Consider the following 27,932-nt stretch of genomic DNA (forward strand, 5'->3'; position numbering starts at 1 on the left):
TGCACGGCCCATTATAGGAGTTGCTGTGGCTGCAAGGCCATTAAGAGGAGTTGCAGCGGCTGTGGGGCCTGTCACAAGGGTTGGAGTGGCGCTGACTGCAGCTCAGTAAGCACAGGCCAAGTTGCACATTGCGGCGATTTGTGTCTCTTTGGAATTGCCAGGCTGATGACAAACCTCTTTCAAGCATTTCACCATTTTCTCTAGAATTCTGCACTTGTTCAGGAGTGAAGTTCCAAAGCACTGGAGGTGCCCACTGATCAAGGTGCCTGCTCGTATCCTCCCACAATCCCTGCAACCCTTAACTCTCCTGCCATGAGGCAGATCTCTGGAGGGCATTATTAATAAGTTGGTTAATGTTAAACAAAGCCTGAAACACATTCAGGAGGCATCACAATAGGAACATGCTGGTTTGACCATCCCAAGGATATTCAAAGCTTTGAAGAGCTAGTGTAACTATCCTGGAGGAGAAGGAGGAGGTGAAGTAGAAAGGGAGAGTGAAGAAGTGGGCAAAAGTGTCCCCCCATTGCCCTCTTGGTGTCCTTATCTACCAGCTCTGGGGACTGAGTACCAGGCGAACAAATGGTCCAGCTGATTAAGACTGAGGCAAAGAAATCATTAAGTAACTCAGCCTTTTCCTCATCACTTCTCACTAGGTTTCCTCCCACATCCAATAAAGGTTGAAGACACTTCTTAATCTTCCTTTTCAATTTTTAATTTATTAATAAAAACTTTTTTATTGTCTTAGACACTAATAGCCAGACTGAGCTAGACTAGAGCTTTAGCCCTTCTAGCTTTGCCTTGCACAGCCTCACAACATTTAGGACACCGCTCCAGGCAAAATGAGAGCATGTCTGAGAAGGAAGCACAGAAGAGGTGGAACCTGGCAGCCTTCTGTCCCCTGCCCTTCTGTGACTCTGTGCTGCAGTTCCATTCAGGTGGTTACTCCTGTATTATCCAAACTTCCCTGCAGCTCCTGATGCCGCTGTCTTGTCAAATATAGCACAATGACGGTGAGTCATCTGCACACAGACATTAACAGCTGACAGAATGGAGCATCTGTCTAGGGGCAAATTGGGAAACTGCATGAATTTGCCTACAGAAACCTCTTGACAGGAAGAATGAGATTGTGCAATGGAGGAAGAGGAACCCCACACATCAGGGCAGACTGGGACCCTGCTGAGTGAGCAGTGCCCAGGAGGAGGAGGGCCTGGGCACCACGACGGATGCCATACGAGCAGTGGTGCTGCTCACCAGGAACCAGGCCAGCTTCCTACAGAGCTGCCTTACGAGGAGCATGGACACCAAAAAATCCGAATTATCAGACTCAGCTCAGATCCTGTGAAATACCACATGGACAAGGGTCTGCAGCCAGCAAGAAAACAGGTACAGGTCTGGAAGTCCCTAGGACAGCCTAGTGTGGAGAGCAGCAAGGGCTGTGACAAGGCTGAGAGTCCCAACAGGACCCAGGGCTTTGTGTCCATGGCTCTGGCTGTTGTCTCTGCCACTGAGGCCTAGGAGGAGACAGCTTCTCGGTAAAGCACCAGGGCCTCATTGCCTCCTCGCCCCCACCCATGAACCAGGCAGGGCTCGTACCATTCTCCTGCACTTGCCCATGCACATCCCCATCTCCTCCTGCCCCAGGAAGAGCCCTGAGCAAGGTGTGACATGAACAGATCTCCCTTCCAGGGTGCCAGGGGTCAAGGCCTGGCCCTTGTGCTTGGTGACACACATCCAGTTTTCCTACACACCAGTGCCACCTTCACAGTGCCTTTGTCTCCTTGTCCTCACTGCCTCCAATGCTCTGCTCTAACGAGCTCCAAGGGAGGCTGTGTCAGTGCTGGCCCTCAGGGGGACACTGCAGGAAACTTGCCTCTGACTTGGACTTTTTCAGAGATGTCTTCAATTGTGTCTCAGTGCCTGAGGTTCGTGGGCTCCTCAGCAGAGCCCCCCGAGGGGGGATTCCAATGCCTTGGGCTGGGCGTGTGGTGCTGAGCTGGGCCGGGCTCGTGGGACAGAGAGAGCTGGTGGCAAGAGGGCCCTGGTGCAGAGAGACAGCTGTGCCCAGGAGCAGCTCCTGTGCACAGCGCAGCAGGGCTGGGGGCTCTGACCGCAGCTGGCACGGGGAGAGGAGAGAAGGAGAGAGGGCTTGGAGGCAGTTGGCAGTGGGAGGATGCTGAGAGCTGCCTGCAGGAGAAATCTGCACAGCCCTTGACAAGGTACGTCTCTGGCTGCAGGGCCATGCAGCTGCACGTCCTGGAAGGGTCTCCTGCTGGGTCTTGTTGCTGGGAGGGCAGTGGGCAATGCAGTAGGCTTTGGGAGTCCTGCTGGATGGCACTGCGAGGTGAGGCATTCTGGCAGAAGCCCCTCGGGGTGCCCTAAGCCAGGGGCCCCCCCGTCAGAAAAGAGCGGGGTGGCTCAGCCTCCTCCAGGCACTGGAGGGGATGCAGATGGGTTACTGGAATACCGCATTTTGCGGACATCCAGCTCTGTCTGTTGGGTGTTCTCCTGGTCTGCAGGATGCTCTCCAGCAGGATGCTGCTCTCTCGCGACATCTTTGTGGTATCCAGGTGCCCTAAAGAGAAGACACCTCCATGCTTAGGACATGTCCGTGCTGCTGGATGGCTGTCTGTGGGCAGCTGGAGTGAGGCCTCTGCACCCCTGGTTAGGAGGGAGGAGCTGAGATCCTGCTCAGGCACCAAGAGACAAGGTGAGAATTCTGTCCAGATGCACTTGGACTGGGGCTTCTCTGCTTTAAGCAGTCTCCACTTATTGGGAAACACAAGAGTGTGATTGTTGTCCTAAGCATAAGAATATTTGTCTTGCTCTACACTGTGGTTGGATGTGTTCTCTGCAACAACACTGCAAAGTTTATGGATTTCATAAGCGGACTGAACTTGAGTTTCCCCCATGTTCCTGCTTCCAGCCTGCTTCACAGCAGGAAGGACTCCTCTGGAGCGCACAGCAGTCCCTGCTCCCAGTGCCACTCCCAGAGAGCATCAGCTGGGACTCAAGTCATGGAGCTGCCGAAAGGTTCTCCTGCAAAGAGAGAGGCTTGGGATGTGAGAGCTCTAAGACCTGCAACAGGTTTTCCTCAGAGAAGTCTGTTCTAAACTTTTTCTGCCTTATCCTTTTCAACAGACAGCTGTGCCCAATGTAAGAAAATGCCCAACAGCAGCTCTGTGAGCGAGTTCCTCCTGCTGGCATTCGCAGACACGCGGGAGCTGCAGCTCCTGCACTTCGGGCTCTTCCTGGGCATCTACCTGGCTGCCCTCCTGGGCAACGGCCTCATCCTCACCGCCGTAGCCTGCGACCACCGCCTCCACACCCCCATGGACTTCTTCCTCCTCAACCTCGCCCTCCTCGACCTGGGCTGCATCTCCACCACTCTGCCCAAAGCCATGGCCAATGTCCTCTGGGACACCAGGGCCATCTCCTATCAAGGGTGTGCTGCACAGGTCTTCTTTTCTGTCTTCTTCATTGGAGTAGAGTATTCCCTTCTCACGGTCATGTCCTATGACCGCTACGTTGCCATCTGCAAGCCCCTGCACTATGGGAGCCTCGTGGGCAGCAGAGCTTGTGCCCAGATGGCAGCAGCTGCCTGGGGCAGTGCCTTTCTCAATGCTGTCCTGCACACGGCCACTACATTTTCCCTGCCCCTCTGCCAAGGCAATGCTGTGGACCAGTTCTTCTGTGAAATCCCCCAGATCCTCAAGCTCTCCTGCTCAGATGCCTACCTCAGGGAATTTGGGGCACTTGTGTGTAGTGTTTCTTTAGCTTTTGGCTGTTTTGTTTTCATTGTTTTTTCCTATATTCAGATCTTCAGGGCCGTGCTGAGGATGCCCTCTGAGCAGGGCCGGCACAAAGCCTTTTCCACGTGCCTCCCTCACCTGGCCGTGGTCTCCCTGTTTATCAGCACTGCCACATTTGCCTACCTGAAGCCCCCCTCCATCTCTTCCCCACCCGGGGACCTGGTGGTGGCAGTTCTGTACTCCGTGGTGCCTCCAGCACTGAACGCCCTCATCTACAGCATGAGGAACCAGGAGCTCAAGCATGCGTTGTGGAAATTGATGAGTAGATGTGTTTCAGAAGCAATAAATTTCCGTTCTACATCTGCAGATGACTAATAATGTCAATGACTACAAGAACAAATAATATTATATATATATATTTTTTTTTGTCTGTGTTTGTGTAGTTATGAGTGTTTTTATTACAGGACTTTCTTTGGTTTAGTACGGCTAAAGTTGCCCATTAAAATGATATGATTCATCTCATTTCTTTTACACTATGTACCTATCGAGTATAGCTCAGAGATGCTGTATATGAGGAGCCAGGCCCTCTGTGAATTGAAATAAAAGAAAGGAGCCTGCACTGCCTTCCTTGTGTGACGTCCTTCCTGTGAGAGCTGCTCTGGCTCTGCAGGGGCAGTGCCATGTGCAGGGCTGCAGAGGAAAAGAGTCCCATCCCAGCAGCACGGCCAGGGAGCACCAGTGCTTGGGGCATGCCGAGCTGCTCTCTTGCCACTGCCCCCCTCTGGTGCTGAGCCCTGCTGGTGGGGTCAGGCCCGGCTGCTCCTGTAGCTTGGTGCCAGTGCTGCTGTGGGGCTGTGCTGGGACTGCAGGCAGGGACAGGCAGTGGGCACGGCAGTGGCACAGCCGGCCTGCGCTGCAGCACTTCCCTCCTAAGGGGGGAGCTCCTCCAAGGTGGACTCACCACAGCTCAAGGGCTCAATCCGCTGTGAGCAGGCAGAGGAGAGTTCTGCAGCCCCAGGGCACGCAGCAGCCCCAGCCAAGGAGTCTGGCGAGTGATTTGACTGCAAGGTCCCTCCTGCCCTAGCACCTCCCAGAACTGGCACGGCACTGGCTCCTGTGTGTCAGAGAGGCTGGGAGCCCAGGAGCTGTGCCATGGGCTGGAAGGATCACAACCAGATCACTTCTACCTGGGCAGATTCTGGGCCAAAAAGGGGGTGTTTTGTAGGTGTGGTATTATGAGCTCAGTGGTGCCTCAGAAGCTCCAAGTCCAGGAGGAAGCTAATGGCTGTTAAGTGGCCTGTGAGGTGACTTTTTTCTGAAGCAGCCGAACGGTCATCCCTTGACTCCTGGCTGGGATCTGTGCCTTTAGGCTCACATCTGCTGGTCTCCATGATGGGACACCAGATGCATCTGCTCTGCACACAGTTTGTGAGATCCTCTCTTCCTAAGTAGCTGGTAGGCCCCATAGAGGAAGGGGTCTTGGATTGGGGTTGTCATGTCAGAGGTATTAGATTTCCCCAGAACTCATCCTTCAGGTTTGCTTTTGTGGAGGTGCAGAGCTGCTGGGGACATTGTGCAGGGTGCTCCTACAGCCTTTGTGTCCTTCTCTGTGCTGGCTTAGGAGCTGCTTCTTTCCCAGGAGCAGAGTAGCCAGCCGAGGTGAGACAGATACTCTGAGTTCATGAAAGCCATCAGAAAGCTGCCCCTAAGAAGATGACTTATATGGGGAAGTCAGGAGAAGGTTGGCCAGGAGACATGTGAGGCCCTAACCCTCTTTTAACCTGTAACATTAATACCGAAATCTAAATGCCACTCCACACCCTGACAGGAATCCACTGCTCTAATTTTTGATCACAATATCCCTTGATCCAAAATTAGTCCATAACCCCTTTCCATTACCTTAACTCTCTTGCTGACCCTTAACACTAGCATTAAAATGCTCTATTTAACCTTAGTCTTCTTGCAGACCATAAAAAAAAAACGCGAAAAAAAAGGAGGTTGCCCATACCCTAACCACAGGCCTGACACCCCAAGTACAACAGCAAACCCTCCCACTCAATATTTGCTTAAGCTCTCATCTAGAAAATTTCGCCATAGTCCCTAATGCCATACATGAATAACTAACATCCAAACCCTGTCCTCCTGTGCATTGACCTCCTCACCTTCAACCTCTCTCCTATCCCTTAATGTTAGGCTCTTTTTCCCTTGGAGCAGGTCAGGAAGAGTGAGGTTGCTGTGAAGTCACATGGCATTCAGAGATGGATGTGAGGGGCCATGGATCTGATCAGCTTGTGGGCCACAAGGAGGAGATGGGTGTCTTTGTGTCCTTCTCTGTGCTGGCTTAGGAGCTGCTTCTTTCCCAGGAGCAGAGTAGTCAGCCGAGGTGAGACAGATACTCTGAGTTCATGAAAGCCATCAGAAAGCTGCCCTGAAGAAGATGACTTATATGGGGAAGTCAGGAGAAGGTTGGCCAGGAGGCATGTGAGGCCCTTGCCCTATTTTAACCTGTAACATTAATACCTAAATCTAAATGCCACTCCAAACCCTGACAGGAATCCACTGCTCTAAGTTTTGACCACAATATCCCTTGAAGCTAAAATTAGTCCATAACACCTTTTCCATTACCTGTACCCTACTGCTCACCCTGATCCCTGCCCTTAACACTAGCATTTAAATTCTCTAATAAACTCTAGTATTCTTGCAGACCTGAACAAAAGACTAAACCAAAGAGCTTGCACATACCCTAACCGCAGACCTGACACCCCAAGCACAACACCAAACCCTCCCACTAAAACTTTGTTAAGCTCTCACTAAGAAAGGTGAGCCCTGGTCCCTAATCCCAAATGTAAAATACAACCAAAGCCCTCATTCCTGTGCATTAACCTCGTCACCTTCAGCCTCTCACCTGACCCTTAACTTTAGGCACTTGGCTGCTTGGGGCACGGCAGGAACCATGAGGTTGCCGTGCAGTCCCATGGCATTCAGAGATGGATGTGAGGGGCCATGGATCTGAGCAGCTATTGGCCACAAGGAGGAGATGGGTGGGAATGCTCTGCTGAGCTCAGCTCTGCCTCAGGATCTCCTGCCCCAGCAGGAGGAATGTGACTGGGGCAGTGACTGGGAGGTCACTTCTGTCTCTGCAGCTGATAGGGCAGCAGCAGGAACGTGTCACGCAAAGGGACTGTGAGGTCCCTTGTGTCTGGAGGTGGCGGGTCAGCCTTGGCTTCTCCCTGGGATGTGCACTTTGGGGCTGCCATCTGCCAGTGGCCCTGCTAGGCCAGCAGAAGGCCCCTGCTTGGCATGCTGCCTGTGGGATCCCCTCTGCCTCCATCCCCAGGAGGACCCAGACAGAAAGAAGGCCCGCACAGGGGTTGTGCTGTCCCTTCTGCTTGAGGCCAGGACTGGACAGCAGGAGGCACAAGGCTTGGCTGTGTCTAGCCAAGAAGCTGCAAGGCCAGCAGCAGGCCCAGGCCTTGGCAGATGCTGGTGAGGTGACTTCTGTCTGCTTGGCTGACAGGCCGCAAGGAGCCTGATGGGTTGGGATGCCTACTTCAGGAGTGGTTTCCACCCTGATGGAGCTTTCTTTGGTAGTAGGAAAGAGCAGGAGAGAAAAAACGGCCACAAAGTGCACCTTGGATGGTTGGCACTGGCCGCAAGGAGGAAGAAATGTCCCTCAAAGGGTCGTGGCGTGGTGACAGAGGTCACTGAAAGAGAGTCTGTAATCAGACCCAGGCTTTGTGATCATCAAGGAACAGGTGGTGAGGGTTGATGAGACATTGGTGAAATGGTGGAACGTCCTGGATGAGAGCAAGGTGGTGAACAGAGATGGGTGTCTGCAGACTTCAAGGAAATAGGGCGAAGTGTGGGACAGCATAGGAAAGCCTGCAGAGGAGAAGGCAGAGGGTGCTGGCAAGAAGGGAAGGCCCCAACAGCCCTGACCTTTTTGTCCCTTTGGCTAGAGCTTCTGAGGAGACAAGATATAGTCATTGCAATGGGGCCTCTTTGCTTCCTTGATACCCTGTGCAGGGGTGGGGAGGTGTCCTAATGAAGTTCTTCTCGTGGCATCACAGTGCCCACCACATCACACAGACCCCAAGAAGAGCCCTGAGACAGACGTGGGGGTGCAGGATCTCCCCTCCCAGTGGCTGGGGTCAGGCCTTGGCCCTTCTGCTTCACCAAAACCAACCAAGACTTTTCTCAGCACAGCGCTTTGCCTGTCTGCAATCATGGCCTCCAATTATTGCCCTAACAAGTCCCTGGGGAGGCTTTGTTAGGAACAGCCCTCAGTGGGGCCCATTAATACTCCAAGTCACTTCAACTTTTCCTTCTGACTTTACCTTCTCAAGCAGTTGCATCATTCTCCTCTCAGTACCTGGGCTTCATAGACTGAGCACCAAAATACACCACGGAACACATTAAAACACACAAAGTCCTCAGCAGCCATATCTCTCCCACAGTTTTCTTCACGTCTTCAAGACTTGTGCAGCTAATTGGAGAGCTTTCATGGTGTAGTTAAGGAGGAAGATTTCAAAGAGCATCTAATAGAAATCTTTCCTCCTTTTAAAGGCTGAATGTTGTTGCATTTCAGTTTGGAGCATCATTTTCCTATAGATATTGGTCTCGGGTTACTCCTTTGGAGCCCTTCTTAGATAGGAATTGCAGGGTTTTTCCTATTTAAAAACAAACAGTAGGAAATCATGCTGCAATTTTCAAAAAAGAAAAAAAAAATTCAAATTCCTCATTTTTTTGCCTCCAGTGATCTTCACCTTCCCAAAAGGATGACTGTACATGATCTATTTTACACTGATTAATCGGAAATTTAAAATCATAGTGTTAATATTAATCCACATCATACTAATTCAATGAGAAACGATGAGTTTCTGGCTAAGGAAACCATTAGACAGACTGCTGAGAGATGGGCGAGCTGGAACTCACTGAAACTCAAAGCAGCAACTGGGTTGGTGAGAGCGGTCTGAATGATCCAAGAGTAAGGGGAGGTCAAAGCAGGAGAACCATGGGAAGTGCATAGGTCCAGACAGGCAGCTGGAAAGGGGACATTCAGCAGGGTCTGCGTAACCAGGATGTGTTTTGAGCCTGGAAGATGAGGGAACACACCATGATAGAAAAAGCGATGACAATGCAAGTACAGGTGAACAGCAGTATTTCTTTTTCTGTGATGAAAATACATCCTGAAAATGCCTATTTCTTCATGACGGAAATTATACCTCACGTGAGGCATTTAATGGAAGGAATTGAATCATTTGAGCTGATGAGTACTTGCTTTATTAGATAAGTACTAAAAAAATTACTGGGCATTGAGGCAGAGCTTTGCTGTGTGACCATAAGCATAACCAGGGAAAACCTCCTGCGGCCCCGTTGTGTATGAGGCACTTCCCTGGACCGGCAGATGTCAGAAAAGACCTGCAGGAGACCGGAGCCCTTTGGGAAAATCAGGTGGAGCCAGGTGGAATTCCCAGGGCACCTCCACTGCCAGCAGTGGTCTTTGTCCCTGTAACTGCAGCCCAGCCCAGCACAGGAAACCCCTTCAAAGACAACACCTTCGTTCAGTGGGTTCCTGGGACTGACCTAGATTTGAAATGGCCCTTGGAAACTTGAGATACTTTCCCTTATTCCTACGAGACACTTGAACATCCATTTACCTTCCTAGGTCATCTTTAACAATCTCAGGCTGAAAAACTCAAGTATAGCACACTTCAAATGGCTGAGGCAGAACCCATCAGCTTGCCCGACTTTGGAAATGGTCCCTGTCCAGCTGAGCTTTTGAATGCGAAAAGAGTGAAATGACCCCTCAGGCCAATGCGCAGAGTAAGGGAAAGTCACACATATTGTGCTGGAGTGTCAGAAGGCAAAAAGCACTGCACTGTGCCTCAGAGTAACCAAGGAGACCTAATCGAGTTCATCTGTGAGATAAAGCAGAGTGAAGGACGTTGAGTTGTGGCCTAACATGAAGAAGGATGTACATCACTGGTGAAGGAGCTGTCTTTTTGTGCCATCACCAATGCAAATACACAAAACTATATCAATTAAAGGTAACCTGTCCCACCCTGGCCCTGTCACCCCACAGGGCAGGAGAGAGGGAGCTGACAGCCAAGGGACGCATTTGGGTGTGGAAGGTGGGGCCCAGTAGAGACAAGGAGCCAAGGCAGTAGCTGGGGGAGGCCAGGAGAAGCAGCCCAAGGGGTGGTGCTGCTTGTGAGAACACGTTTGTGCCAGCAGCCTGAGTGGGCAGCAGCTGTGCACAGGCGAGTGGAGGCCAGGAAGCACATGCCAAGAGCGCTCCTGCCAGCAGAGACAAGGCCGGGGCCGAGGGCAAGGAGAGGGGCAGGCCCAGGGCAGGGGGCTGCAAGGGACAAGCTGAGCTCCCTGCCCCTGCAGCAGCCGCACTGGCCTTCAGCAGATGTGCTGGCCGGCACGCACGGGGAGGTGCTGGCGTGCATCAGAGAGCAGCGAGGAGGGCGCTGGAGAGGGCCGGGTGAGGCGGGTGGCAGAGCCCCATGCAGGGGCTGGCTGGGGGTCCCCTCTGCTGCAGCCACCGCACGCGGCGTGGCAGGAGGAGGGCTCCCTTTGCACCACGGGGCAGAGCCTGGCCCTGGGCTCTTCCTGACGTCCCTGCAGCTCCTGGCAGGCTGCGGTGAGGTGCCCCTCAGCCTTCCCTCCTGTGCTGCCAGGGCACACGGCTGCCTCCTGCCCAGCTCACTGCCCACCAAGAACGTCCGACAGGGCTGCTTCCCAAGCTGGGCCTTGCCCAGGCTCAGTCCCCTGCAGGGGCAGAAACAGGCCCTTGTCCTGGTGGATTTTCATGGCCTTCCTCTCAATACATGCTCTTCTCATGCTTGATCTCTTTTACTGAATTCAGAGGCCCAGGAGAACTTTTTGGTACAGACTAATACAGAAAATACTTGGAGTCCCTCAGCCACATCTCTGCTTTTCCTCCACATTGCTGCTGGGCTCTTCAATCCCACAACCTCTGCTGTACCTGAAGAGAAATCATGAGAAACAAGAGTCACAGAAAATGACTACCTGCTGGTTCCTTTATTTCGTTAATTACCAAGAGCTTATCAGCACCTGTAGATCAGGTCTCTGGGTTAAAATAAATAAATAAATAAATAAACAAATAAATAAATAAATAAAAGTTAGAAGAAGTGAGATAGAAGTGAGATGAAGAAAAATACTTTAATTGGAATAATATTGCAAAGATTGAAAGGCAATTTTGAAATACATGAACAAAGGTGTTTCTGCCTTGCCCGGGTGAGGAAGATGTGCAGGTACCTCATTGGTGGGGAAATGCTGTATATTAGAATAACATCCTCAGTGCCTCCTTTAGCTCCTTGTTCCTCGTGCTGTAGAGGAGGGTTTCACTGCTGGAGGCAACACTGAGTACAGAAATGAAACCGCCAGGTCCAGGGATGGGGAGGTGATGGAGGGAGGCTTCAGGCAGGCAGCCATGGCAGTGATGCTACACAGGGAGACCACTTTGACCCAAAACACAGCACATCTTTACACCTGCTGAGGGTGCACTCACTCTATTCCATCATCCAGGTCATTGACAAATAAGTTGACCAGGACTGGACTCAGTGTCGATCCCTGGGGGACACTGCTGGCTACAGGCCTCCAACTAGACTCTGCTCCACTAAGCACAACCCTCTGAACTCTGCCATCCAGCCAGCTCACAATCCACCTCACTGACCGCTCATCCATCCCACACTTCCTGAGCTGGCCTGTGAGGATGTTATGGGAGACAGTGCTGAAAGCCTTGCTGAAGTCAAGGTACACAACATCCACTGCTCTCCCTCACCCACTCACCTAGTCAGTCCACCATAGAAGGCTATCAAGTTGGTGAAGCACGGTTTCCCTTGGTGAACCCATGCTGACTGCTCCTGATCACCTTCTTCTCCTCCACATGCTGGAGATGACCTCCAGGATGAGCTGTTCCATCGCCTTTCCAGGGATGGAGGTGAGGCAGACCGGGCTGTAGTTGCCTGGGGCCTCCTTCTTGCCCTTTTTGAAGACCAGCATGACATGAGCTTTCTTCCACTCTTCAGGCACCTCTCATGTTCTCCAAGACCTTTCAAAGATGATGGAGAGTGGGCCAGCAGTAACATCCGCCAGCTCCCTCAGCACTCATGGATGTGTCCCATCGGGGTCCATGGACTTGTGGGTGTCACGTTTGCCTAAGAGATCTCTGAGCTGATCCTCTTCAACCAAGGGAAAGTCCTCGTTTCTCCAGAGTTCCTCCCTTGTCCCTAAGGTCACAGATTCCAGAGGGCTGGTCTTAGCAGTGAAGAGTGAAGCAAAGAAGGCATTCAGTAATTCTGCCTTCCCTTTGTCCTTTGTCACCAGGGCACCCACCTCATTAAGCAGTGGGCGCACATTTTCCTTTGTCTTCCTTCTGCAACTGATGAGTTTGAAACAGCCCTTTTTGTTGTCCTTGACACCCCTTGCAAGATTTAACTCCAAATGGGCCTTGGACTTCCCTGTCGCTTCCCTGCATCCTCGGACAATGTCCCTATATTCTTCCCGAGTGGCTTGTCCCCTTTTCCACGTTATGTATGCTTCCTTCTTCCATTTCAGTCACCCCAGGATCTCCTTGATCATCCAAGCAGGTCTCCTGCCCCCTTTGCCTGACTTTTTGCTCACAGGAATACACAGCTCCTGAGCTTGGAGGCTTTGGAGGTCAGTGCGCTATTGCTGCCGGTGCACCGTTGTGGCAGCCGTCGGCACCTGCTCTGCTTCGGCTCTCAGCAACCCCACAACAGAAGAGTCCTGTGCGAGACCAGGCAAGGTAGACAACTATTTGACGTTCTCTCTATTCAAGGCAGTTATGCCAACAGCCCTCTGGTGCCCTTTTGCTTAGTTGTTTACCCTTGGAACAAGCCAGAAACACAGTCTGGAGGCATGTCGTTAGGGTTACCCAATGATGTTCACGTTACTCACGAGCTATCATGACTGGCCCCAAAGAAAGAAGGGGAAGGTGCCCTGCCTTGTGCCCTCCACCAAGTGGATTCATGAGTGTCGTACCAGTAGCACCTCAAATAGTATTTATTGGTGCAGATTTAGGGAAAGCATCACAAGCCCATATTTGCTTTCCTAGTGGTAACTTAAAAGTTTCTTGCAACACGTAGTTGCTTTACAGGTAGGGATTTGTAGCAATTTGTAATAATGACGTTCATGAATACAGAGCAACGAGGGGTCCGTGTCCTTGTGTACTATGGAATCCTACCAACCTCCTGCTGCGATCCATGGGCGGGCTGACCCTCCTAGGTCCTGAGCATCGTTACTGTGATGCCCTTGGAGTGGTCCTCAGAGCTGCAGGAGCAACCACAGAGCTGGGGCTTGGTGACAGCCCTTTGCTGCAGAGAACAGACCCAGCCACAGGGGCTGGACCCTTCAGATGCCCCAGTGCCATGAAACTGGCTTTTTTTCTGCTCAAGTCTACTGCTCCCTCACACACAGCCAGGCCTGTGGCTCATCTCCCTGTGGAGGAGGAGGCAAAGCGCTGCTGGTGCGCGAGTAAGGGAGAAATACTCCACCTGTGGGAGGGCAGGGCTGGCGGGGAGGTGGCACAGGACAGGCACTGGCCTCTTTCTCCTATTCCCCACCCAGGGAGCCTTGAGACAGCAGGTCAGTGTCCGTACTGCCCACAGGTGCCTGCAGTCCTGTATCATCAGGATCCATCTTCTCTCCTTCTGTATGTAAAGTTTTTACTTTGTTTCTCATAGTTTGGGGCCAGCATTGGTGGACCTGGTACCTGGCACTGCAAGGCTGTGTCTCACACCATGTTTTTTTCGTGAGTTTTTCCCATTGCAGCAGCAGAGCAGCAGCTAATTGCTTCTGGAAGACAACTGAAACAGTTTCTTCAGTGCATGCTTGAGCTCCTGGTTCCTCATGCTGTAGATGAGGGGGTTCACTGCTGGAGGCACCACCGAGTACAGAACTGCCACGACAAAGTCCAGGTATAGGGAGGAGATGGAGGAGGGCTTCAGGCAGGCAAACACGATAGTGCTGACAAACAGGGAGACCACGGCCAGGTGAGGGAGGCACGTGGAAAAGGCTTTGTGCAGGCCCTGCTCAGAGGGCATCCTCAGCACCGCCCTGAAGATCTGCACATAGGACAGCACAATGAAAACAAAGCAACCAGCACCTAAACAAAAGCTAAATGCAATAAACCCAACCTCCCTGAGGTAGGCGTCTGAGCAGGAGAGCTTGAGGATCTGGGGGATTTCACAGAAGAACTGGTCCAATGCATTACCATGGCACAGAGGTTGTGAAAATATATTGGCAGTGTGCAGCACAGCGTGCAGAAAGCCACTGCCCCAGGCAGCTGCTGCCATCTGGGCACAAGCTCTGCTGCCCACGAGGCTCCCGTAGTGCAGGGGCTTACAGATGGCAGCGTAGCGGTCATAGGACATGATGGTGAGAACATAAAATTCTGCTGTAATCAAGAAGACAAACAGAAAGACCTGTGCAGCACACCCTTGATAGGAGATGGCCCTGGTGTCCCAGAGGGCATTGGCCATGGCTTTGGGCAGAGTGGTGGAGATGCAGCCCAGGTCGAGGAGGGCGAGGTTGAGGAGGAAGAAGTACATGGGGGTGTGGAGGCGGTGGTCGCAGGCTACGGCGGTGAGGATGAGGCCGTTGCCCAGGAGGGCAGCCAGGTAGACGCCCAGGAAGAGCCCGAAGTGCAGGAGCTGCAGCTCGCGCGTGTCTGCGAATGCCAGCAGGAGGAACTCAGTGATGGAGCTTCTGTTGGACATCTGCTTTTTTGGGAGGTGGTCCTGAACAAAAAAGAGGATGAGAGGAATAAAGTACAAGAAATTCATCAGAGGAAAACTAATTCCATTTCTCCTTTAAAATCACCAAATAAATTGTCCACTTGCTGGCAGACATTTGGCAGATTCCTTTCATGCATCCTGATTCATTCTGCCTGGGGGTGTGTGTCAGAACAGGGGGCTCTGCTTAGGGTAATGCAGGAGTCAGTCCTCTCCTACAGCAAGAGGTGAAGAGGAACATTGGAGAATGTCAGATTCACTTCCCTCCTGATATCAAGCGAGTTTTTCCCCAGTTTTGCTCCTAGTTCACCAAACTGTAGAGCAGAGCTCTGGTGGCTTATTAATTAATTTTTTTTATTTATTTATTTATTTATACGAACATAAAAAATATAAATATAAATATACAATATAAATACAAATATGAACATATAAATATATGTTCTAGCTGCCCCACCACTCCTCAGAACATATTCTAAGCCAAAAATCCTGGTATTTCTACTGGAACTGAAGAAGTGAATCCTTGTGGATCATCATCAGAGAAATCAGGATCATCATCACTTTAGTGCAGGTTGTCCTGAAGGAGGACAGCCAGTCTGTCCATCAGGTCTGGTCCCAGGTGTCCTGTGAGAACTGCAGGAAAATTCTACTCACATCTTTGACTGAAAAGAACAAGGCCACTTCTGAGAGCAGAGGAATCCAGGCTCCAAGTGCCCATCTCCAGACCCCTCACCCTGTCCCCGTACTCCCCTTCCCCCAAGCACCCCGAGGGCTCACTCCATGGGCAGGTGAAACCCCCATCCCCAGGCAGCCTGGGAACAAGAGCAGCAGCAGCACGGCCAGGTGGAGAAGCCAGGAGGAATGGCAGCGTGCTGCTGCCAGGGGAGGCAAGGCCAGGGAGGGACAGACGGACACTCAGCACACCCTCCTGTGCTGCAGCTCTGCCTGCAGAGGAGGCAGCTCCTGCTCATTGCAAATGATCTGTGCTCACCTCAAGCCTGCAGAGACCTTCCAAAGGCAGGGGGTATCACGGCTTTTGTAGCTCCTAAAGATCAGCTAGGATAAAGCCTGAGAGGACCACAATGACGGTGTTGGTGCAGTCTGTGGGCTGAGGGGTGGGAAGGGACTTTATGAAGTTCGTTGATGAAATATTGGTCCCTCACTGCAATGCTTCAGGAGTCTCAGTCTCCTGTACAATCCTGACAATCCATTACCATGAAACCTGCCTCCCCTCCACTGCAGGATTCTTAAAGCAAAACTTACAGAAAACTGCTTGCATTTCAGGTAGCCCCTGCCTTGGTCTTTCTCTTGAAACATCCAACCATAAATGCCATTCTCTACAGCATCTTCTACACTTTGCTGGAGAAAGAGAGAGACAACTATCCAGAGATATGCTGTCAGGCATCAGATTTGCCAGCTGTAGATGACCCCTCTGGAAACTGCAGCCGCATGGCCCTGCAGCCAGAGACGTACCTTGTCCAGGGCTGTGCAGATTTCTCCTGCAGGCAGCTCTCGGCATCCTCCCACTGCCAACTGCCTCCAAGCCCTCTCTCCTTCTCTCCTCTCCCCGTGCCAGCTGCGGTCAGAGCCCCCAGCCCTGCTGCGCTGTGCACAGGAGCTGCTCCTGGGCAGAGCTGTCTCTCTGCACCAGGGCCCTCTTGCCAGGATCTCCCCTTAGGCCCAGGAGCCCGGCCCAGCTCAGCAGCACAGCACCCGACCATGGCATCGCTTGCTCTGTGTCATTGGGCTCCCTCGAGGTGTCCCCAAGGCCTCAGGGCTGACAGCTCCCGAAGGCAGCAGGGTCTCTGCTGGGCTGTGGTGTCTGAAGCAGACTGAAGGCATCACCGACTGCTCCTTGCTGAATGTGGGAGAGATTGGTTTTCGAAGTGTGATTTGTGCTATTAAAGTTTGGTTGTCAAACATCTTGAGCTTTTAACCTGTCAGGCACTGAAGCACCACAGAGCTGTTGGCTCACTCCCACCACTCAAAATCTTATTTTTTGAAATATAGACAGTTTAAAGGGACAGGAAATGAAGACATAAGAATAACAGTAACAACAATAATAAATAATAATAAATTTTATTTTTATTGTGTGTAAAGCATGTGATGCAAAATGCAATTGCTCATCAACCACGGACCAACAGTCCCATTGAACCTGGCCATCCTGCATTTGGATCTCCTGTGCAGGTCCCTTGACCTTACTTTGTTTTAGGGCAATACAAGCTTTCAGAAGGATTAGGACTATTTTCTTCCCTTTCTCAAATATTCTTGAGCTGGGTTGTCCCATGTGATGACGACATCAATGTACTGGAGGTGTTCAGGAGCTTCCCCCTCTTCCAGGGCAGTCTGGATCAGCCCATGGCAAATGGTAGGGCTGTGTTTCTACCTCTGGCACAGTCCATTCCAGGTGGACAGGATGCCCCTCCAAGTGCAAGCAAAGTGCGGCCTTCACACTGCTGCCAAAGGGATAGAGAAAAATGCATTAGCAATATTAATGGTGGCAGAGCGCTTGGCTGCCTTTGACTGCAGTTCGTACTGAATGAAGTTCTAGCATGGCCAGCACAGCAGCACTCAGCGGTGGTGTGACTTCATTCAGGCACAGAAGCCCACCGTTCTCTTCCACTCACCATTAGAATTTTGCACTGTCCGTATGGGACTCCTAAAGGGTGAGCAAGTGTTGCTGATCACTCCTTGGCTCTGCAGTCAATGAACCAGCTCATGCATGGGAATCAGGGAGTCTCTGTGAGTGCAATACTGCCTCAGGTGCGCTGTTGTGGTAGCGATTGGCACCTGCTGCCCGTTGGCCATCAGCACCTGCACAGCAGAAGGGTCCTGTGAGAGAGTGGGCAAGGTAGACAACTGTTTGATGTCCTCCGTCTCCAAGGGAGTCATGCCCAAAGTCCATCCAGTAAACGTTTGGATCTTTGAAGTACACTCTCTTGATTTAGTCAGTGCCAAGGTTGCACAGAGCCTCCAGGCCAGTCCCAATGGGTCGCTTTTGCCACTCCTTCCCAGTTAGGCTCACTTCAGCCTCCAGTACAGTTAACTCTTGGGTTTGATGTGCCAGGCCAATACTCCTCAGAGTCCAATACACCCGATTGTCCCCTTCCTCCCCCTGGATGGAGGCTGGGCCCCTCTAGTCCTGCTCATAGTATTCATTACTCTGTTTGGAGGACTGTCTGCTAGAAACTGGAGCAGTAATTTTCTCAGAAGAACCACTTTTTTGCGAATGCTTTTCCTTGCGCTTCATGTATCCCTGCCTCTAGGGTGGAGGTAGGGCAGATTTTTGCATCCTGTTTTCTCATGGCCTTTCCGTGGTCACACAGTTAAAACCACAGGGTGGCACATAGTATGCACGCACTATATCAACTTTCTTGAGCAGAGGGATGCTTACACCTGATAGCTGAGCTATTGGTTCATGCAGGTAGGGAGGAAGATGTATCCTCTTGTAGTTCTAGCATCTCGTAAGAAAATTTCTCTCAACACGAGATGCAGGCCCATAGGGAAGAAGAGAGACTTTCATTGTAATGCTGTAGTTGGCTACATCCAACTACATCCGATTCATCCATGTGGGTTCCTCTTGGTCTTTCCAGGTCATAACTGCCAATGAGCATATGGTGATGGTGCGCTCTGTACAAACTTCTGCCACATGGGTCATGGGCACTCGACTTCATCTGGAACTTTGGACAGCTGTTTGTTGTCTAGGTCACTATCAATCACCTTCAGCATGGCTAATTCCCTCAGGTACCGGATACCCCTCTCCATGTTGGTCCACTTTCCTGGTTGACATACAAGATCTTTCTTGAAGGGAGACCTTTCCTTGACGCCTGACAGGATTAAATTCCTTGTGCCCTTTTCCAATGGCTTTGTCAATCACTCCTTCTCTAGAGGGGGATCCCAGCTGCTTGGCTTCCCTGCCCTCTAATTCCAGGCTATTGGCCCTGTTCTCCCAGCACTGGGGCAGCCAGGTGACAATGTGCTCACCAAGATGATGGCTGAAATCTTTTCCCTTATCTCATAGCTTACCCTGGGAAAGGGATCACGTGGTTTCTGATGTTTAGGTGATTTCTTCTTCTTTGTCCTCCTGCTTCCATGGTGGACCTTCTTTGGTGAAACCTGCCTTATCTTCTTCTTCCTCCTTTCTTGTCTGGGTAGGAGTTTCTTCACTTTCTAAAGAAAAACTGACTTCCGCACCCATTGTTTTCTCTTGCATAAAGAGGCAACCAATAGTGGCACAGGCTGGTTCTCTGGCCCAGCCATGGGGCCCATCACAGGGGCTGGAGTGGCTGCAGGGCCCATCACAGGAGTTGTTCTGGCTGCAGGGCCTCTCAGAGGAGTTGGAGTGGCTGCAGTGCATATCGCAGTTTTTGGAGTGGCTCTAGGGCCTGTCACAGGGGTTGGTTTAAATTTAGGCCCATCTCAGGGGGTGTGGTGCTTGAAGCAGACTGAAATCATCAGCAACTGCCCTTCTCTGTACACAGGAGAGGTGAATTTTACAAGTGCGATTTGTGCTATTATAGTGTGGTTGTCAAACATGTTGTCCTTTAACCTGGCAAGTAGCTCAGCACCACACAGCTGTTAGCTCACACCAACCCCCCAAATGCTTATGTGTTGAGATAAGGGCAGTTTAATGGACCGAAAGGGAAGAGAAATAATAATAATAGTAGCTTTTATGATGATGATGATGATGATGATGATGATGATATTTATTATTTTTATTATTGTTATGTACAAAGCAAGCTGTGCACAGTGCAATTGCTCATTACTTACTGATGTCCAGCCTGTCCCCAACTGGTAGAACATTGTGGTAACCACCTGCACCTGCTCTTCTTTGACCTTCAACAACTCCACAAACGGAAGGCTCCTCCCAGAGACTGGGCAAGGTAGACAACTCTTTAATATCCTCTGTCTCCAAGGCAGCTGTCCCAAAACCCTACCTGTAACCTTTTGGATCTTTGAAGTACCCCCTCGTGGGGAAGTCTGTGTCAAGGTTTCATAGATCAACATTCTTCTTCCTCCTTTCTTTTCTGGGTAGTAGTTCTTTTCCATTCTAAGGAGCCTGATTTTCACACCCATTGTTTTCTCCTGCATATAGAGGCAACGGATGCTGGCACAGGTTGGTGCTGTGGCCTAGCAAGACCAGACCTGGGGGGTCTGGTCTAGTCCCCAGACTAGACCTGGGGCCTGTCCCAGGGGCTGGAGCGGCTGCAGGACATGTCAGAGGTGTTGGAGTAGCTGCAGGGCCTGTCACAGGGGTTGCAGTGGCACTGACTGAGGCTCAGTAAGCACAGACCAAGTCCCAGCACATTCCAGTGATTTGTGTCCCTTTGTAATTGCCAAGGTGATAACACCTCCTTTTCAAGCACTTCTACAGTTTTTAAGGATTCTGCATGTGCTCGGGGGGAAGCTCTAAAGCCCTGGAGGTGCCCACTGCTCTAGGTGCCTGCCCAGATCCTCTCCCTGCCTCTCCTAACTCTCCTGTCTTGGGGCAGGTCTCTGGAGGGCATTCTTAAATAGTTGTTTATCCTTAAACAGAAGTTGAAACACATTCCAGAGACATCACAATAGGAGCATCCCAAGGATATTCTAAGCTTTGTAGAGCTAGTGTAATTAGCCTGGAGGAGAAGGGGGAGGTGAAGGAGAAAGGGGGACTGAATAAGTGGGGAAGTGTCCCTCCGTTTTCTCCCCCTAGATTGGTTCCCTAAAGCAAAAAGGTCAAGAGTGTAATCCTTAAGTTTCTGAGTGATGGTTCCTGAGGTACGGAGGTGATGGCAATGCTCAGTACAAATAACACATCTGTCACATGACCACACATTTTATAGGATCATAAGCCAGTGTTACACGACATAGCAAAATAACTTTAAACCAGCCCCAGAAATGATGAACAGCACAACGGGAACACATGCAGTAAGTAATGTGCTATACAACACATTTCTGAAAGCAAGCACAACAAACCTGAGATCCAAAACGTCGACATTGTGATCAGCAACTACTAAACTGGTCTAGTGCTTATAACAATTTAATTTTAGCACTCTCTGGTAAGATCTGTCATTATCTCAACCCTTCGTGCCCCACTCTGGGTGCCAAAAAGACTGCTGTGGCTTAACGCGGCAGTTCGAGTACATGGAATTATTTGAACAGGTCCAGAGGAGGGCCACAGAGATGGTCAAGAGGCTGGAGCATGTCTGCTATGAAGGCATGCTGAGCGAGCTGGTACTGCTCATCCTGGAGAAGACAAAGCACTGGAGAAACCTTAGAACAACCTTGCAGTACTTAAAGAAGACCTGCAGGAAAGCTGGGGAGACAGTCTTTGTCAGGGAGTGTAGTGATAGGACAAGGAGTAATGACCTTAAACTAAAAGAGGGTAGATTTAAATGAGATATATGGAAGGAATTCTTTAGAATTCTTCAGAGGGATCTGGATAGGCTGGATTGCTGGGCTGAGGTGAATGGGATGAAGTTCAACAAGGCCAAGTGCAGGGTCCTGCAATTTGGCCGCAATAACTCCATGCAACGCTATAGGCTTGGGGCAGAGTGACTAGAAGACTGTGAAAAGGAAAGGGACCTGGGAATGTTGATTGATGCTCGGCTGAACATGAGCCAGCCGTGTGCCCAGGTGGCCAAGAAGGCCAACGGCAACCTGGCTTGTATAAGAAACAGCGCGGCCAGCAGGAGCAGGGAGGTGATTGTCCCCCTGTACTCTGGTCTGGTGAGGCCGCACCTCGAGTACCGTGTTCGGTTTTGGGCCCCTCACTACAAGAAGGACAGCGAGGCCCTGGAGTGTGTCCAGAGTAGGGCAACCAAACTGGTGAGGACTCTGGAGCACAAGTGTTATGAAGAGTGGCTGGGATTGTTTAGTGTGGAGAAGAGGCTCAGGGGAGACTTTATTGCACTCTACAACTACCTGAAGAGATGTTGTGGTGAGGCGGGGGTCAGCCTCGTCTCTCAGATAACTAACGATAGGACTCATGGAAATGGCCACAGGTTGCGCTTGGGGAGATTTAGATTAGATGTCACGAAAGACTTCTTCTTTCAAAGCGTAGTCAGGCACTGGAATGGTCTGCCCAGGGAGGTGGTGGAGTCACCGCCCCTCGCAGTGTTCAAGAAGCACCAGGACAAGGTGCTACGGTATCTGATTTAGTAGCTTAGTGGGTAGTAGTAGTGATAGGATGGTTGGACTAAATGATCCTTTCCAACTTTGTGTTTCTATGATTTCTATGATTCTATGATAGGACAAGGGGAATGGTTTTAAACTTGAACAAGAGTAGATTTAGAGTAGATAGTCAGATGAAATTCTTGACTTGGAGGTGAGGCACTGGCACTGGTGCTGTGGGTCCAGAGGTCACCCAGAGGGAGTTTGGATCAGCCCATACCCTTGTGTTTGAAGGAACAGCTGGCGAGAGTGGAGAGGCATCAGTGAAATCCTGGCAATACCAGAGTGAGAGCCAGGTGGGGAAGAGAAGTGGCTGTCTGCAGCCTTCAGAGAGGTGTGGGACAGCACAGGAAAGCCTGCAGAGGAGAAGGCAGAGGGGTCAGACAAGAATGGAAGGCCGCAGCAGCACTGACATCTTTGTCTCCGCAGCCATGGCTTATGAGGAGACATGTTATACTCATGGCACTGGGACCATGTATTTTCCTTTCAACCATGTGCAAACACTGGGAGGTGTCATACCATTGTCCTTCACATGATATTATGGGCATCGTCCCCTACCCCACAGACCCCAGGAAGAGCCCTGAGTGAGACATGGGGGTGCAGGATCTGTCCTCCAGTGGCTAGGGTCAGGTCTTGGCCCTTCTGCTTCACCAAAACAAAACGAGATTTTCTCAGCACAGCGCTTAGCCTGTCTGTAATCACGGCCTCCAGTTAGCTGCCCTAACAAGTCCCTGGGGAGGCTTTGTTAGTAACAGACTAGAATAGCCAACAGAGTGTATAGTGTACTCTAATACTACAGGATAGAGTAACCAACAGAGGTGAGACAGGTACTCTGAGATCATGAAAGGCATCAGAAAGCTGATCCCACTTAGATGACTGCTATGGGGAGGTCAGGAGTAGCCTGGCAAGGAGATATGTGAGATTTGGGGGTGGGAAGACGAAGGGAAGAGGAGCTTGGAAGCTTCCTTTCTAGAGGTTAGAGGGTTCATGTAATGTTGATGCTGTAACACTGACTTCAAACAGTCTTCTGTGTCCCTTACACTATTTTCAACAGTAACAAAAATCCCTCAACATAAACATTAGTCCACCACCCTGACAGGAATCCACTACTCTAATGCAGAAGTCAAAGTATCACTTTTAGGAAAACTCAGCCCATAGCCCCTTTCCCTTACCTTTCCTTTCTTGCTCACCCTAATCACTGCCCTTAACACTAACATTGAAACGCTCTGTTTAAACCCAGACTTTTTGAGAAACCTAAGCAAAACCGTTAACCATAGTGCATGCCCATACCCTAACCAGAGACCTGACTCCACAAGCAGAAATCCAAAAACACCCACTAAAACTTTGCTTAATCTCTAACCGAGAAAGTGAAAAACACGTACCGAGGGGGCTCTCTACGTCAGCTGCGTCTCCCCTAGGTCAGCTCTGCCTCAGGATCTCCTGCCCCAGCAGGAGGAATGTGACTGGGGCAGTGACTGGGAGGTCACTTCTGTCTCTGCAGCTGATAGGGCAGCAGCAGGAACGTGTCACGCAAAGGGACTGTGAGGTCCCTTGTGTCTGCAGGTGGCAGGTCAGCCCTGGCTTCTCCCTGGGATCTGCACTTTGGGGCTGACATCTGCCAGTGGCCCTGCTAGGCCAGCAGAAGGCCCCTGCTTGGCATGCTGCCTGTGGGATCCCCTCTGCCTCCATCCCCAGGAGGACCCAGACACAAAGAAGGCCCGCACAGGGGTTGTCCTGTCCCTTCTGCTTGAGTCCAGGACTGGACAGCAGGAGGCACAAGGCTTGGCTGTGTCTAGCCAAGAAGCTGCAAGGCCAGCAGCAGGCCCAGGCCTTGGGAGATGCTGGTGAGGTGACTTCTGTCTGCTTGGCTGACAGGCCGCAAGGAGCCTGATGGGTTGGGATGCCTACTTCAGGAGTGGTTTCCACCCTGATGGAGCTTTCTTTGGTAGTAGGAAAGAGCAGGAGAGAAAAAAGTGCCACAGAATTCACTTTGGAATGTTGGCACTCACCATGAGGAGGAGGAAAAGTCCATGGGAACAACTGGTCTTGCTGCTAGAGCCTGAGGCAAAGAAGACATTAAGTGCCTCAGCCTTTACCTCACCTCTTGTCACCAGGTTTACCCCCACATCCATTAAAGGATGATGAGTCTTCTTAGTCCTCCTTTATTAAAGTGTTTATATAAACGGTTTTTATTGTCTTTGACAGTAATAGACAGATTGAGCTCTACCAGCGCTTTGGCCCTTCTAACTTTGACCTGCACAGTCCCATAACATTCAGGACACAGCTCCAGACAAACTGACAGCATGCATGAGAAGGAAGCACAGAGTCCACCTCCTCTGTGGACAGCACAGAAGAGGTGGAACCTGGCAGCCTTCCATCCCCTGCCCTTCTGTGACTCTGTGCTGGAATTCCATTCAGCTGTTTACTCCCGTGTTATCCAAACCTTCCTGCAGCTCCTCATGCCGCTGTCTTGTCAGAGAAAGCACAATCACACGAAGGTTGAACTGTCTGCCTGCAGATGTTAACAGCTGACAGAATGCAGCATCCATGTGGGAGAACCTTGAGAAACCGCAGGATTTTGCCTACGGACACATCGTGGCATTTACATGGAGAAGAGCCCAGTCCTGCACCAGAAGAACAATAACCCCACACATCAGGGCAGACTGGGACCCTGCTGAGTGAGCAGTGCCCAGGAGGAGGAGGGCCTGGGCACCACGAGGGATGCCATACGAGCAGTGGTGCTGCTCACCAGGAACCAGGCCAGCTCCCTACAGAGCTGCCTTACGAGGAGCATGGCCACCAAGAAGATCTGAGTTATCACACTCAGCTCAGATCCTGTGAGATACCACACAGACAAGGGTCTAGAGCCAGCAAGAAAACAGGTACAGGTCTGGAAGTCCCTAGGACAGCCTGGTGTGGAGAGCAGCAAGGGCTGTGACAAGGCTGAGAGTCCCAACAGGACCCAGGGCTTTGTGTCCATGGCTCTGGCTGTTGTCTCTGCCACTGAGGCCTAGGAGGAGACAGCTTCTCGGTAAAGCACCAGGGCCTCATTGCCTCCTCGCCCCCACCCATGAACCAGGCAGGGCTCGTCCCATTCTCCTGCACTTGGCCATGCACATCCCCACCTCCTACTGCCCCAGAAAGAGCCCTGAGCAAGGTGTGACAGGAACAGGTCTCTCTTCCAGGGTTCCAGGGGTCAAGGCCTGACCCTTGTGTTTGATGAAATTCATCCAGCTTGCAAAAGTGACATCAGGGTCACCTTCACATTGCCTTTGTCTCCTTGTCCTCCCTGCCTCCAATGCTCTGCTCTAACGAGCTCCAAGGGAGGCTGTGTCAGTGCTGGCCCTCAGGGGGACACTGCAGGAAACTTGCCTCTGACTTGGACTTCTGGAGAGATGTCTTCAATTGTCTCTCAGTGCCTGAGGTTCGTGGGCTCCTCAGCAGAGCCCCCCGAGGGGGGATTCCAATGCCTTGGGCTGGGCGTCTGGTGCTGAGCTGGGCCGGGCTCCTGGGACAGAGAGAGCTCGTGGCAAGAGGGCCCTGGTGCAGAGAGACAGCTGTGCCCAGGAGCAGCTCCTGTGCACAGCGCAGCAGGGCTGGGGGCTCTGACCGCAGCTGGCACGGGGACAGGAGAGAAGGAGAGAGGGCTTGGAGGCTGTTGGCAGTGGGAGGATGCTGAGAGCTGCCTGCAGGAGAAATCTGCACAGCCCTTGACAAGGTACGTCTCTGGCTGCAGGGCCATGCAGCTGCACGTCCTGGAAGGGTCTCCTGCTGGGTCTTGTTCCTGGGAGGGCAGTGGGCAATGCAGTAGGCTTTGGGGGTCCTGCTGGATGGCACTGCGAGGTGAGGAAGTCTGGCAGAAGCCCCTCAAAGTGTCATAACCCAGCTGCCCCTGGACAGCCAAGATAGGAGTGGCCAAGACTCCTCCAGAAATTGCAGGGGATGCAGACTGGATATTGGGACACCCCAGCTTGTGGATATCTAGCTCTGTCTGTGGGGCATCCTCCTGGTCTGCAGGCTGCTCTCCAGCGGGATGCAGCTCTCTCGTGGCATCCTTGTGTTATGCAGGTGCCCCAAGGAGACGACACTTTTGTGTTAAGGCCATGTCCGTGCTGCTGGATGGCTGTCTGTGGGCAGATGGAGTGAGGCCTCTGCAGCCTTGGATAGGAGGGAAGAGCTGAGATCTTGCTCACAGCCCTCAGACAAGGTGAGGATTCTTCCCAGCTGCACCTGGACTGGGGCTTCTCTGCTCTGAGCTGTCTCCAGTTTCTTCTCAGGGAAACACCTGAGCGGGATGGTCCTTCAGCTCACAGAGGGGTGACACAGGGCAGCTGAGACTAGGAGTGTTCAGCAGTGGCATCTGCAGCTCTGTTCTGCATTGGGGTGCGTTGTTTGAAACAGCACTGCAAATTTCATTGACCTGATCAGTGGACTGAACTTGAGTTTCCCCCATGTTCCTGCTTCCCTCCTGCTGCACTGCAGGAAGGACTCCTCTGGAGCCCACAGCAGCCCCTGCTCCCAGTGCCACTCTCAGCCAGCACCAGCCGCAGCTCAAGCAGGAGAGCTGCAGAAAGGTTCTCCTGCAAAAAGAAAGGCTCAGGCTGGGGGATCCTCTAAGAGACAGAATAGGTTTTCATCAGAGAAATCTGATTGAACTTTCTTCTGCCTTTTCCTCTTTAACAGAAAAGGATGTGTAAAGACAGCAAATGCCGAACAGCAGCTCTGTGAGTGAGTTCCTCCTGCTGGCATTCGCAGACACGCGGGAGCTGCAGCTCCTGCACTTCGGGCTCTTCCTGGGCATCTACCTGGCTGCCCTCCTGGGCAACGGCCTCATCCTCACCGCCGTAGCCTGCGACCACCGCCTCCACACCCCCATGTACTTCTTCCTCCTCAACCTCGCCCTCCTCGACCTGGGCTGCATCTCCACCACTCTCCCCAAAGCCATGGCCAATGCCCTCTGGGACACCAGGGCCATCTCCTATCAAGGGTGTGTTTCACAGGTCTTCATTTTTGTCTTCTTCATTGGAGCAGAGTATTCCCTTCTCACCATCATGGCCTACGACCGCTACGTTGCCATCTGCAAGCCCCTGCACTACGGGAGCCTCGTGGGCAGCAGAGCTTGTGCCCAGATGGCAGCAGCTGCCTGGGGAAGTGGATTCCTCTATTCTGTCCTGCACACGGCCATTACCTTTTCCCTGCCCCTCTGCCAAGGCAATGCTGTGGACCAGTTCTTCTGTGAAATCCCCCAGATCCTCAAGCTCTCCTGCTCAGATGCCTACCTCAGGGAAGTTGGGGCACTTGTGTTTAGTGTTTCTTTAGGATTTGGTTGTTTTGTCTTCATTGTGGTGTCCTATGTGCAGATCTTCAGGGCAGTGCTGAAGATCCCCTCTGAGCAGGGCCGGCACAAAGCCTTTTCCACGTGCCTCCCTCACCTGGCCGTGGTCTCCCTCTTTCTCTGGACTGCTATGGTTGCCTACCTGAAGCCCCCCTCCATCTCTTCCCCATCCCCGGACCTGGTGCTAGCAGTTCTGTACTCGGTGGTGCCTCCAGCAGTGAACCCTCTCATCTACAGCATGAGGAACAAGGAGCTTAAGCAAGCACTGTGGAAATTAATGAGTAGATGTGTTTCAGAAGCAATACATTTCCATTCTACCTCTGCAGATGACTAGTAATGTCAAGGACTAGAAGAACAACGAATATTATATATATAATTATTTTTGTGTGTGTTTGTTTATTTATGAGTGTTTTCATTACAGAACTTTCTTTGTTTTAATACGTCTAAAGTTGCCCATTAAAATGATATGATTCATCTCATTCAATCTCAGAGATTCTGTATATGAGGAGCCAGGCCCTCTGTGAATTTAAATAAGGGAAAGGAGCCTGCACTGCCTTCCTTGTGTGACGTCCTTCCTGTGAGAGCTGCTCTGGCTCTGCAGGGGCAGTGCCATGTGCAGGGCTGCAGAGGAAAAGAGTCCCATCCCAGCAGCACGGCCAGGGAGCACCAGCGCTTGGGGCATGACAAGCTGCTCTCTTGCCACTGCCCCCCTCTGGTGCTGAGCCCTGCTGGTGGGGTCAGGCCCGGCTGCTCCTGTAGCTTGGTGCCAGTGCTGCTGTGGGGCTGTGCTGGGACTGCAGGCAGGGACAGGCAGTGGGCACGGCAGTGGCACAGCCGGCCTGCGCTGCAGCACTTCCCTCCTAAGGGGGGAGCTCCTCCAAGGTGGACTGACCACAGCTCAAGGGCTCA

The 27,932-nt window shown here is 51.7% G+C and overlaps 2 protein-coding genes across 2 annotated transcripts; both read left to right on the forward strand.

Annotated features, from left to right (window-relative positions):
- Positions 1 to 3,161: 3,161 nt before the first annotated feature.
- Positions 3,162 to 4,124, forward strand: LOC310890586 (olfactory receptor 14C36-like; the record flags this gene model as incomplete). The annotated part of the gene is made up of 1 exon (XM_083852904.1): positions 3,162 to 4,124. The coding sequence occupies one exon, from the start codon at positions 3,162 to 3,164 to the stop codon at positions 4,122 to 4,124; it is 963 nt and encodes a 320-aa protein (XP_083709030.1).
- A 22,270-nt stretch (positions 4,125 to 26,394) lies between these two features.
- Positions 26,395 to 27,357, forward strand: LOC310890587 (olfactory receptor 14C36-like; the record flags this gene model as incomplete). The annotated part of the gene is made up of 1 exon (XM_083852905.1): positions 26,395 to 27,357. The coding sequence occupies one exon, from the start codon at positions 26,395 to 26,397 to the stop codon at positions 27,355 to 27,357; it is 963 nt and encodes a 320-aa protein (XP_083709031.1).
- Positions 27,358 to 27,932: the final 575 nt, after the last annotated feature.

The sequence above is a fragment of the Anser anser genome (assembly GCF_964211835.1).
Source record: "Anser anser genome assembly, contig: HAP1_SCAFFOLD_32, whole genome shotgun sequence".
In the NCBI taxonomy this organism is placed as follows: Eukaryota; Metazoa; Chordata; class Aves; order Anseriformes; family Anatidae; genus Anser; species Anser anser.